Source organism: Haliotis rubra, unplaced genomic scaffold (assembly GCF_003918875.1).
Source record: "Haliotis rubra isolate DU_JTF1 unplaced genomic scaffold, ASM391887v1 Scf147, whole genome shotgun sequence".
Lineage (NCBI taxonomy): Eukaryota > Metazoa > Mollusca > Gastropoda > Lepetellida > Haliotidae > Haliotis > Haliotis rubra.
Genome location: NW_025765414.1, coordinates 1,491,701 through 1,503,862, shown reverse-complemented (window position 1 = coordinate 1,503,862; position 12,162 = coordinate 1,491,701). Strand labels below are relative to the sequence as shown.

The 12,162-nt window shown below is 42.2% G+C and overlaps 2 protein-coding genes across 6 annotated transcripts in view; both read left to right on the top strand.

Annotated features, from left to right (window-relative positions):
* LOC124269759 (mucin-5AC-like) overlaps nucleotides 1-5,534 on the top strand; it is a 34,743-nt gene extending 29,209 nt beyond the window's left edge. Inside the window, exons 19-25 of one of the 5 annotated variants that reach the window (XM_046704799.1) lie at nucleotides 576-689; nucleotides 1,301-1,392; nucleotides 1,756-1,858; nucleotides 2,052-2,153; nucleotides 2,204-2,322; nucleotides 4,038-4,164; nucleotides 5,228-5,534. In XM_046704799.1, the coding sequence (XP_046560755.1) occupies nucleotides 576-689; nucleotides 1,301-1,392; nucleotides 1,756-1,858; nucleotides 2,052-2,153; nucleotides 2,204-2,322; nucleotides 4,038-4,164; nucleotides 5,228-5,432 (862 nt within the window). In that variant the 3' untranslated portion in view covers nucleotides 5,433-5,534. Of the gene's footprint in view, nucleotides 1-575; nucleotides 690-1,300; nucleotides 1,393-1,755; nucleotides 2,012-2,051; nucleotides 2,323-4,037; nucleotides 4,165-5,227 lie in introns of those variants that run through there. The other 4 variants (XM_046704797.1, XM_046704796.1, XM_046704798.1 and 1 more) reach the window with 4 other exon arrangements.
* Nucleotides 5,535-7,064: 1,530 nt separating this feature from the next.
* Nucleotides 7,065-12,162, top strand: part of LOC124269758 — a 50,398-nt gene continuing 45,300 nt past the window's right edge. The window contains exon 1 of the mRNA XM_046704792.1: nucleotides 7,065-7,206. Within this exon, the coding sequence (XP_046560748.1) occupies nucleotides 7,067-7,206 (140 nt within the window). The 5' untranslated portion in view covers nucleotides 7,065-7,066. The remainder of the gene's footprint in view (nucleotides 7,207-12,162) is intronic.

Genomic DNA, 12,162 nt, shown 5'->3' with positions numbered 1-12,162 from the left:
TTGGTCCCTGCCTGGCGCTCTGCATTAATGGGTACAACAAGGACTGGTCGGCTCGGAGTCAGTATAATGTGTTTGAGTGGGGTATTCATGCTTCACTGCGGCATGGTATTTCAGTGGGCTAGCACTACAAAAACCAACTTAAGTCTGGGCTAGTACAAGCAGCCGCACATACACATACAGGCGCATGCACGTCGTCATATGAGCGAAATATTCTCAAGCACGACGTAAAACCCAATTTCACCTCACCTCACCTCACCCTCACCTTTAAGAGCAATTTACTAACATGTACAATTTTCGATATTGTTTCATTTTCTTTCATTATTAGTCGACATACTTTGTTTTGTTTCTTGTTTAACGCCGCACCCAGCAATATTAAAGCTACACGGCGGCGGTCTTTAAATAATCTAGTGATCAACAGCATGAGCATCTATCAACGCAACTGGGATACGACGCCGTGTGTCAGCAAAGCCAGCGAGCCTGACCACCCGATCCCGTTAGTCGCCTCTTACGACAAGCATGGGTTACAGAAGATCAATTCTAACCCGGATCTTCACGATATAATTTGTTAACTTCAGATGTGTAAGTGACACTGTGTGCTACTCGGACTGGTGGATCCAGACTCGAACCCAGACTGAGTGCATGGCCAACCTCACCAATATACACCCTAGTAGCCACGGGCTGCTCTGCAGGTATGTGGATTACAGCTCAGTTCTGGATGTTATGAAAAAAATAAAGAATGTGTGAGTGAGATTTGGGCTACTTTTCGGCATCAATTTATCAATATCGCTGCGGACGGCGTAAGAAACAAACCCGCGTCTCTGATCTGGCGATCCAGGGCCTAGATATTCGAAGCTTTCTTAGCGCTAAGATAGTCGTATGTACCACACATTAACATTAACTTATCTTAGCGCTAAGAGAGCTTCGAAAATCAAGGCCCAGTGCTATAATGGCCAGATGATCTGGCCTCCCTGTATACTGTTTGATAACCGACCTCTCACCCTGAATAAGCGAGTGAATAAGATTTGATATCGCATTTAGCAATAGTCCAACAATATCACGTCGCGGGACACCAGAAATGGGCTTTTAACATTGAACTTATTTTGGGAATCGAACTCGGGTCTTCGGCGCTTTAACCATTGGGCTATCGCTCCACTCCCTGACTTTTGACCAAGCGTCATTCCTGTGACGACGTTGTCTGTTGGTTAAATGTTTTGTCTCTTTTACCATTTCTTACCGATTCCAGCTATATTCTTCCCCACGACTAATATGTCGTCTCTTTTACCTTGTCCATTTTCTGTAGATGGTGTTGTAACAACACGTCTCCGGCCACACCCTGTAACGAGAACACCACACCATCCAACCTCGCTCAGTACGACATCATCACGACAACAGGTAGGCCCACACATAGTTGAGTAGGTGAGTGGTTTGCGTTTTAGTAGTGATTACAGTATGGATTATGCTGGCTGAGGGGAGTTATTGGAGTCTGACTGGTGGCAACGATTTTAAGTTTTGCTTTAATAAAAACACCATACCTCCCCATCTCCATCCCCGACACACAAACACACCCACGCACGCACGCACAAAAAAAAAAACAGAGAAACAACAACCCCACAACGACAACAAAAAAACAACAACAAAAACCCAGCAACAATATAACAAGAACAACCACAGAAACAAACGGCAACTATGCAACTAATAGCAACCAAGTCATATTTAGCGCTTTCGTAAATTCGTCTATTACCACATCTTCTGCAGCAACGTCTCCAACGCCATCGGCAAGTAGTTTCACTGCGTCTCCATCTCCAACACCAAGTAGGTTCATCAATACAGCTTCTACAACACCGTCCACTACGGCGACATCCAGTAATTCCTTCAACACAACGTCTGCGGTACCGTCCACTACGGCGACATCCAGTAATTCCTTCAACACAACGTCTGCGGTACCGTCCACTACGGCGACATCCAGTAATCCCTTCAACACAACGTCTGCGGTACCGTCCACTACGGCGACATCCAGTAATCCCTTCAACACAACCGTCCACTACGGCGACATCCAGTAATTCCTTCAACACAACGTCTGCGGTACCGTCCACTACGGCGACATCCAGTAATCCCTTCAACACAACGTCTGCGGTACCGTCCACTACGGCGACATCCAGTAATCCTTCAACACAACGTCTGCGGTACCGTCCACTACGGCGACATCCAGTAATCCCTTCAACACAACGTCGACGGTACCGTCTACTACGGCGACTGCTTCAACAAGTGTGACAGCAGCGACTACATCAACGTCCTCGGCTAAGCCAACATCAAGTGGCAAAGGTAAATATGATCAGCAATCAGTCAGACAGGCGACCACGTCACTACCGTGATCATTGGACGCAATCATCTCTTTAACTTAAAGTCAGGTGGTTACAACTTGTAATTTGGCTGATCAATGATTGTGGGTTGTTGGTCATGATATCAACCACTGGTTTAACTGATCGAGATGGTTATTAGAAAAATAATGTCTGTGACCTGCAACACGTCGAATATTCCTTCCCCACCAAGCCGACAGGCTTTCATAGGACTGCACGGTACAACAGGCACCGGTGACAAACGGCTGGTGGAACAGCGCCGGCTGTTTCCTGACATGTAGGGGTCATCTCACCTGGCTGTGCTGAGCTGCACCTGAAGTGCGTGGCGGCGCTGTTCCACCAGCCGTTTGTCACCTCTGTGTGAAGCGTGAAAATAGAACAATATTACATGATAGTTTCTTAGACAACTTTTTCCGTAATCGATCATAAAACATCATATTTCAGATCCTTTTGGGTACAGAGGTTGCACGACCATGTGTCTTATTTATTTTTGTGTGAGCACTTATCCCTATTTCGAGTTATTTCATCATTCATCGTTCTCATTTGAACCCAAACGGACTGTAGAGACCAAACAACATTCGAGTTAGAGTCTTCAGCAACCTATTGAAATGATTGATTTTATTTCAGAAATGTAGGCCATCCGGCCCATAATTCACATACATAGTCCTTTAATATACTTGACAGAGTGCCTCATTATTTAAATTATGACATGTGACAATATTTGATTGATTTACCAACAACATTTAAATATGCTAACATGATACATTTAAATCATTTACAATTGTTTTCAATCCAGTTTTGTCTTAATTTAAAGCTGTAAAATATAAAAGCTCCTAACTTCCAGGCGTGCTGCTTGTTACAAATTGACATGATATTAGTAACATTATAATAATATTTTGCAATATGTATGTATTCATTTCTTAAGTTTTCATACAATGGACAAATTAAAAGAAAATGTTCTTCATCCTCAAGCAATCTTATTGAATAAATCTTTTCACAATGTAAACACACTCTATTTTCAACTGAAATACTTTCCCAACGTCCTGACTCAATACGTAAATTATGGTTCCCACAGCGAAATTTGGTCAAAACCTTTTAAAAAGTTGTGTGTTTATGTTAATGAAATATGGTTCAGGTTGAAGTGAGAACTTAAATTTTTCATAGAAACTTAATTTAACATTTAAAGCAAGCTATTATTGCCATAAGAATCAACTAACGGGATCTGGTGGGCAGGATCATCTTGGTTTATGCATGTTATTGTATCTAAATACATAGACAGTGTATGAAACAAGCCAAAAACCCAGCCAGACATCAGGGCTGGTAACTTCAAATAATTATTGTTACCAGTCGAAAATGGATTTAACCAGACCAAACACCAAGATATGTTGAAATATACTCACATTTGCGAAAAAATGTTACCAGACCATCAGGCTAGCTGTAAAATTAGACCGTCCGTCAGAAATCCAGCCCGTCTAGGGCGGTCGGACGGGCCTTATTTCATACACTGGCATAGATTAATGCTCATGACGTCAATCACTGGATTGTCTGGTCCAGGTGATTATTTGCATATATCTCGAATATTTCTGAGTGAGTGTGACAAGCACAGCCGGCGAGACTAGTATCATGACTATCACCTACCCACTCTTTGCTTGTAAATGACAACGCAGTTATGATATCTAGGTCCAACAACGTGCTGGGACTGCAGCAATGGCTGCCCCTTCATTCAGCACCCCATGACGTGTACATCCGGGTACTGTCTGACGACGGTCACAGACGACATCCAGTACACCAGGACAATCAGGAAGAGGTGAGTGTATCAGGGTCATTCTGGTATTGGAACCCGTGGTCAGCGGATTCTAGAGTTGACCAGTGTGTCAGTGTCGACCAGTTCCCGGAGCACAGTCTAACGTCGGGCATTCTGGAATCAACCGTTATGGTGCTGACAGGCCAAGGATCAATTTGGGGACGAATCGTGATAATAGGGCCTGTAAGTCCCACGAGGCGTTACTTCCGGCACTAAGCTGGTTCCCGGCTCCCTTTGCGCACGCCAGCTTGCGATATGCGAGACGGGCCCAGCTTACTTCCGGTACCAGATTTCCGGTGACAAGCGTACATTCAAGAATTAGTTCTGCTTCCAGCTTGCGACAGCCGTAATAGTTGGCTAATTTTACTATGGTTAGATCGGAAATTTGTTATTCCTGCTTGGCTTATCGGTTCCTTACTGTCAACCGACAGCCATGAGATCATTCCAAAAGGTATGAAACGTTGTTTGTCATGTTTAGTACTAAGGTCTCGAGAAGTGCCGTGACCTACTTAAGGGCCCTATAGTATCCTGTTACGTCACGGGACGCAACTGTTTACGATACATTTTGCCGCTTTAGAGTGATTGGGTTTATCGTATTCCCCCAATTCTCCAATGTTTATCTTTACCCTTGAAGTACGTTCTTTTAACATAATCAGTGGGTACGGATGATTTTACAACGCTTTAAATAATTATTTTTGTGAGTGAAACCAAACTTTGGCTTGAGGAAATGTGGTATATAATCGGCTGCAATATTCACAAACACTTTTACAGTCATAACGATCAATATACTGCGATGTACGCATCAGATGCTGTCGTCATTCAGGGGGCGGTGGGGTAGCATAGTGATTAAAGCGTTCGCTCATCCCTCCAAAAGCCCGGGTTCGATTCCCCACATGGGTACAAGGTGTGAAGCCCATTTCCGGCGTCTCACGCCGTGATATTGATGGAATTTTACTAAAAGTGGCGTAAAACCATACGCACTTACTAATTCACTGTCATCATGCTATAGTGTCATCTAACCGTAAAACTAAACTCACTCACCCACCCACTGTTGTGTCATCTTCAGCTGTGTTGACGAGGCCACCTGCTACAGCAAGTGGTGGCTGCAGACATCAGACACGGATCTGTGTCTGAACATGCTGGACCACACGTCTGCCCCATCCGGCGCCAGCATCATTTGCAGCTTCTGCTGCGACTCCGACAACTGCAACCAGGGCGACTTCCCACCTAAAAATACACTGTTTGATGGGAAACACAGCCAGTTTGGATAGTTCTCTCTGAAGACGGGTGTGTGGGCATCGAGGTTATAATTAGCAGATACTGACTGTGTACTGTACTGCATGGATATGTCGTTAATAAAAATGCCATTGTTACATTTTAGTTAATTTATTTCTTTGAAATGGTAAAGTTTCGGTGAAGAAAAGTTCTAAAATGTATTTTCGAAATCACGATAGTTGACAATAATAACGTTCATTGTACTCATGTTGGGCTTTCATAGCCTTTGTGTATTTACTTTACATCACTGATCATTATGGGACGGTAGGGTAGCCTTGTGGTTAAAGCGTTTGCTCGTCACGCCGAAGACCCGGGTTCGATTCCCCACATGGTCACAATGTGTGAAGCCCATTTCTGGTGTCCCCCGCCGTGATATTGCTGGAATATTTCTAAAAGCGGCGTAAAACTATACTCACTCACTCATACCGAGTTTCGGTTCGAATTCACCGAAAAGCTGCGGATCTTTCTGCGGAGATCCTGCAAAATTACAAATCCGTACTTCGTTACAAAAACCGTTGTGGAGTCTACTGTACTGAACGACCCGTTTGAAAAATCTTTCCATATGCGCTACACGGTTTAAATTATAAGCAATTCATAAGCTGTTATAGAAATCTATTACCTCCAAACACTATAATTTTTCATCGAAACACATTGAAAACTAACATCTTATAACGCTTTCGCGTAGAATGTATGGCACTTCCAAGGGACACAACTCTGCAGGGTTTCTTGGACCATTCCTTTGCCAGTTGACAACTCTCATGGGAAAATGCATTCGTTTGAGTTGTTTTCGTGAATTCGCTCGTGCGAAACGGACGAATATTTGCTGAAATTGTAACGGTTAAACAAATCACGACCAATCAGGGGTGTGAAGCCCATTTCTGGTGTCCACCGCCGTGATATTGCTGGAAATTGCTAAAAGCGGCGTTAACCCTTTACTCACTCACTCACTCACTCACTTCGATGGTTTCAGAATAAATGCGTTGGTTTACAAACAAAAACTAAGTATTGTTTTATTATTATATTATTTTGAAGGATTGGGAGATATCATGTGTTGGGATCGACAAAACACTGACCGAGTGAACGTAAGTTCGAAATCTATGACGTGTAGAACTTGGATTCTCTGGAAACAGTGATACAGTGTGGGCGGTTGGCTGGTTGTTTTTTTACGCCGCTCTCAGAAATATTCCAGCTATATGGCGGCTGTCTGTCAATACTCGAGTCTTGACCAGACAATCCAGTGATCAACAGCATGAGCATCGATCTACGCAGTTGGGAACCGATGACACCACCTCTTACGACAAGCATGGGTGACTGAAGATCAATTCTAACCCGGATCTTCACGGGTCAGCGTGAGCGGTGGTGAAGGACGTGTTAGGTTCCGTGTGAACGTAAGTTATTTATGTAATATTATAATATATAGCTGCACATTCCATCAACTCCTTATGATAATAATAACTCGAGAAACATGCACGCATGTGTCTCTATGAAAACAGCCGAACGACAGACATGCCCGAGTCTCCGGATAGAAGCAACATATGACGTCAGATGAATCCAGAATCATATGACGTCACAAACAGGCGACGTCACAAGTATTATGACGTTGATATATTGTTATTTCAGACAAAATGCCATGGGAGGCGGTAGCAAAGTAAAGACCAAAATGAAAAAGAAACATCGTAGCAAGACCAAGAACAGCTGGTCGGAATATGAAAACCTTGTAGCAAGGGTGTTTCAACATGAAGTCATCGTTGTGCAGAAGCCGCTTATGGGGTAAGTATTAGGGTTATTCATTAGGGATTACCTTGCTGGACCCGTGAAGATCCGGGTTAGAATTGATCTTCAGCTGACTTGGTTGACACATGTTATCGTATCCCAATCGCGTAGATCGATGCTCATACTGTTGATCACTGAATTGTCAGGTCCATACTTGATTATTTACAGGCCGTTGCCATGTATAAAACTAAACTCACTCACTCACTATGTTTACGTAGGAACGGAAGGAAGCACATCCGTTGTACTGATACTCTTTTTACATCAGCAATGGGGTTAGGTTGCTGATCCCATTTCAAAATGGTGCTTGTTGTTACTGATGGATAAGATGGGTGTGTTTTTAAGCAGAGGATACTTCATGCTATTTTTGGTATTTGTGTTGTTGTCATGTGTAACATATAACTAAACTGAACTATATGACAAATAACAGGTTTCTAAGCAAATTTGAATCGATTTCGTCTGTGTTGCTTTTCTAAAACTGAAACAATGTTGAAACAATGTACAACTCAGTACTCTCACAATTTCACGTATCCCAAAACAATGTCCGTACACATCGTAAAACTATATATAACTATATAACTATATATAATGACTACGTCACATTTTTCAAAAACACGCGACATTTTCAAACAACCATATTGAAGACGTAGAAAAATGAATGCCTGTCTCTGGAATGGCTATTGATACCCCCACCCCCACACACAATCTACACAAAACCCATTTTCCTACCAAAATACTTAATCCTAAACTTCAAGAATTCACTTGAGCTGAGAGAGTGATGTCGTACGGCAGCCAGATATATTTCATATTTCTGACTTTCGTATCCCAGTTGCGTAGATCGATGCTCATGCTATGTCCAGACTCGATTATTTACAGTAATATTGCTGTGTGCAGAGGTAAACAAATAAATAAACAAACAAATAAATATATAATCATGGAAACGAATATGGAACTCATGAAAGTACGTGTGTTCCTATATTCTTTTCAAGGCTTCCTCGCATGCTTTGTATTGCAATGTGAGTGAAATTCTGGAAATAAATAAAGGAGCACTTGTACTTTTGTCTGTTCCCTTATTCATTTCCTGAGTATATTCACCTGTGCTCAATGCCCTTCAGTTGTCACCTGCAACACGCACAGTAGAAACTGAGCGAATGCGAGTATTAAAAGAAGCTCTCATAAAATATTAGAAGTCCGCCCAGGCTAGACAACCGGTTATCTTCAGTCATTTCACAGTTATGCATTGATCTGTTTCCCCATCGTACCTATATTGTTTTTTTATAGGTGTAATATTTGTTTAAAATAAATCTTAGAAATTCACACCTGATGTTATAAAAAATACATACCCCTACTCTTATCGCACTCTTAAAAACCAAAATCAGCTTGGTCTTTCTTGATCTACATTTATCAAATCATTGTTTCCGAAGCAGAGCAACTCGATCTACATCTTAAATTACTTAAAAGACTTTTGTTGAACATAAAATTTAAAATTCCAGAAATATACGTTACATGTGTTTTCACATTATTTAACTGTAATTTATTGGTGGTTCAGGTTGGAAATTAAAAATCCCAAACATATGAAAATAGGGATGGCCTTTTACATTTAACCTGTCTGATATGTACAAATATATCTGTTTGTCAGACAAGGGAAGATTAATCTACAATATTTTGGCGGTTGAAGGTTGCGTTTACTGTTCTTGTAACTACTGTGCGTTCTCAAGCTAGCCACTGATTGTTTATTTTGTCATATCTTGTCCGTAGACATGTGTTTGTTTTTGGCAGGTTTATGCTCATAACGCTATCGATTTATCCATTATACGGCAGAGCATCGGTTAATATTAATCCACACTCGCTGATAACGGACATATTTTTTTAAAGGTTCGCGAGAATGTACAGCAAATGTGAGACCTGGTGGCCATGTTGGCAAGTTGACATTATCGTGTGTATGATCTGGACCCGAGTCACCTTAGTCTTCAGTTGTGGCACGATGGCCCTGGTTGGTTGGTTGGTTGGTTGGTTTTGGTTTTATAGTTTTAGGGCGACGTGGACGCGATGGAACTGTCGTCCCTGCAGAGTTAACTCCCTTGGTCATGTCAGGATCCCGACGATCGTGGTTCCAATTCCGGAACGGTCCTGAATATAACAAAAATGATAGCTTTTATACCCTCGACGCCGATTACAGTGAGTGAGTCCGTAGCGTCCTTAACGGCTTTTTCAACGAAATACGGATTTGTAGTTTTGTAGGATCTCTGCAGAAAGATCCGCAGCCATTTGGTGAATGCGTTCGCTCGTCGAAACGAAAACTCAGGTATGAATGAGTATAGTTTTACGCCGCTTTTAGCAACATTGCAGCAATATCACGGCGGGGGACACCAGAAATGGGTTTCACACAATGTACCCATGTGGGGAATCGAACCCGGACCTTCAGTGTGACGAGCGAACACTTTAACCACTAGGCTACCCTACCGCCCACTTAGGTATGAACACCCAACATGAGTACAATGGACAATGTTATTGTCACGAATGCTCTCACATATGCAATATAGTCGTAATTAATTACAAAATGTTCCCCTCGGAGTTCTGCAGCTGGAACATAACAATCAACATCGTTAATTTCATAAGATATAGTTCGTGTGTAAAGACTACTCACGAATCTACCTCGCTCTCGCTGCAGAATACAAGACCTCGTTTCGTAAAATCACACATGCTCGTACAACAATCTCTGTATCGTGTTTTGCCAGTTTTCAATAATATATACAATTCCGCACGGTGTTTCTCAGTTGTTAACTAATTACTTACGTTTGAAGCGGTATAAAGTTTAACAGCTCCTGCCGATAACACCCCTCCGTCTCACACGGAAATACATCAAGACAAACGAAGTGATCTATATGAGGCAATAACCCGATAACGGCAGTTCAAGTTGTCTTTGAGGACGCACGTAATCCTCGTGCAGGGCGTGCCTGTTGTTTGTATTGGGGACACCTCTGGCGCCCGCCGCGTGAAACTTGTTCGACTTGATAAGAGTTGGCGTGCAACAAATAACGGATGGAACATATTTTGCGATACGCCCATTATATTGAGGTGAGGTGAGGTGAAATTGGGTTTAACGTCGTGCTTGAGAATATTTCGCTCATATGACGACGTGAATGCGTGTGTATGTGTATGTGCGGCTGCTTGTACTAGCCCAGACTGAAGCTGGTTTTATAGTGCTAGCCCACTGAGATACCATGCCGCAGTGAAGCATGAATACCCCACTCAGACACATTATACTGACTCCGAGCCGACCAGTCCTTGTTGTACCCATTAATGCCGAGCGCCAGGCAGGGATCAACAAGTACCATATTTTAACGTCTTTTGGTATGACGCGGTCGGGGATCGAACCCGCGACCTTCCGCTCTCCGGGCGGACGCTCTAACCACTACACCACGGAGGCTTTCCCTTATATTAAGACTTGACATAGTTTGGTAAAATGATTAGTTAATAATTTGTAAACACTCAACATTCATGGTTTTACAATTTTCTATCGCAGGAACCTCGGGAAATGGATCGCGATCTAGATTTTCCTTCACACAATGTACCCATGTGGGAAATCGTACCCGGACCTTCGGGTTACGCTCGAAAGCCGGGCTGCCCCATTTTATATGAATATATACATGCACGTGGGTTTTAAAATCTCGTGCATTTCGTGGTCAAAGCTGACAACAGCGTTAATCAGTTCAACATTGTCAGTATTTCGATGAGGGACAAAGATGTCCATACTAATTAGATTGCTTCCATTATCGGGTAGACATTTACATAGAAGCATAGTTATCATTCACAAGTTCGGTGAATGTGCAGTGTTGGGGATTTTTCCTTGGGTTTATTGTTTTGTTTCGGTTTTGGTGTATTAAATGTTCAGACATAGTTCTTTTGACTTTTCGTTTATTTTATAAATGGGGAATACGAACTGCCTCATTCCCGCACCTTTCGTTAACATTTGCGACATTATCTTTTGTGACAGTTTCATATTGCACCGATTAAAAGAATAATCTTATTTCAGCTTCTTTAGTCTCCTCAAACAAATAATCGTTAATGTTTATAAATGAGCCATAGTTACTATGCACTTGTGTAAAAATAAACCCAGAATACAAATAAAACCCACATCCGTCATTCAAATATTCTGCTTATCGTGTTGACAACACACAACACTGTCCTTCTGTGCCTTATATCTAGTCATCGGAAGCATATGGGAAATCGATTTACCCCGCTGTAACAAGAAAAACGGAGCGTATTAATGTTTGATCATGATCCCCATGCGTCAATTCCCCCTCGCAATAACGCGTTTCATCTTTAACAGGAAGTAAAAACGTAGACAGTTTTGATTACAGGTGGCTGGGATGCTTAGAGGGTAAATGAAGCAGGCCAGTTTGATCGCTGTTCGTTATCACCAGACCCTGGGTGGAATAAAGCTTCCAATCGGCTTTGAAAAGTCTCCAATTACTGTTACCAAAGTGAGCTGTATCTATGTCTGCTGGCCGTGATGATTTGGCGGTGTTCAAATACCATGACCTATGTGGCATATATCTGACATTTCTTCGCAAGACATAACGGTAAAATAGTAATAGGCAAAACAGTGTGGTACAGGTTTTGAGACTTGAATCAAGCAGTGATTCACCAAAGGGTACGGCGCCGGTGTATCGGGTTTATTTTTTTTAATACAAGAACTTGTACGGCAGGGAGTGAGATACATGGTCCTATATTCATCATTGTCAATAATTTATACACAATGTAATTGTCCTCATACGTATTTTTGAGAAATTAAACAGAAATTAACCTGTCCATATCAGTGAGTGCGTGAGTATGGTTTTACGCCGCTTTTAGCAATATTCCAGCAATATCACGGCGGGCCATATCAAGCCCCAAGATAACCTACAGTAGGTGGCCATAAGTGAGTCATCATTAGTGAAAGTTCCATAGACT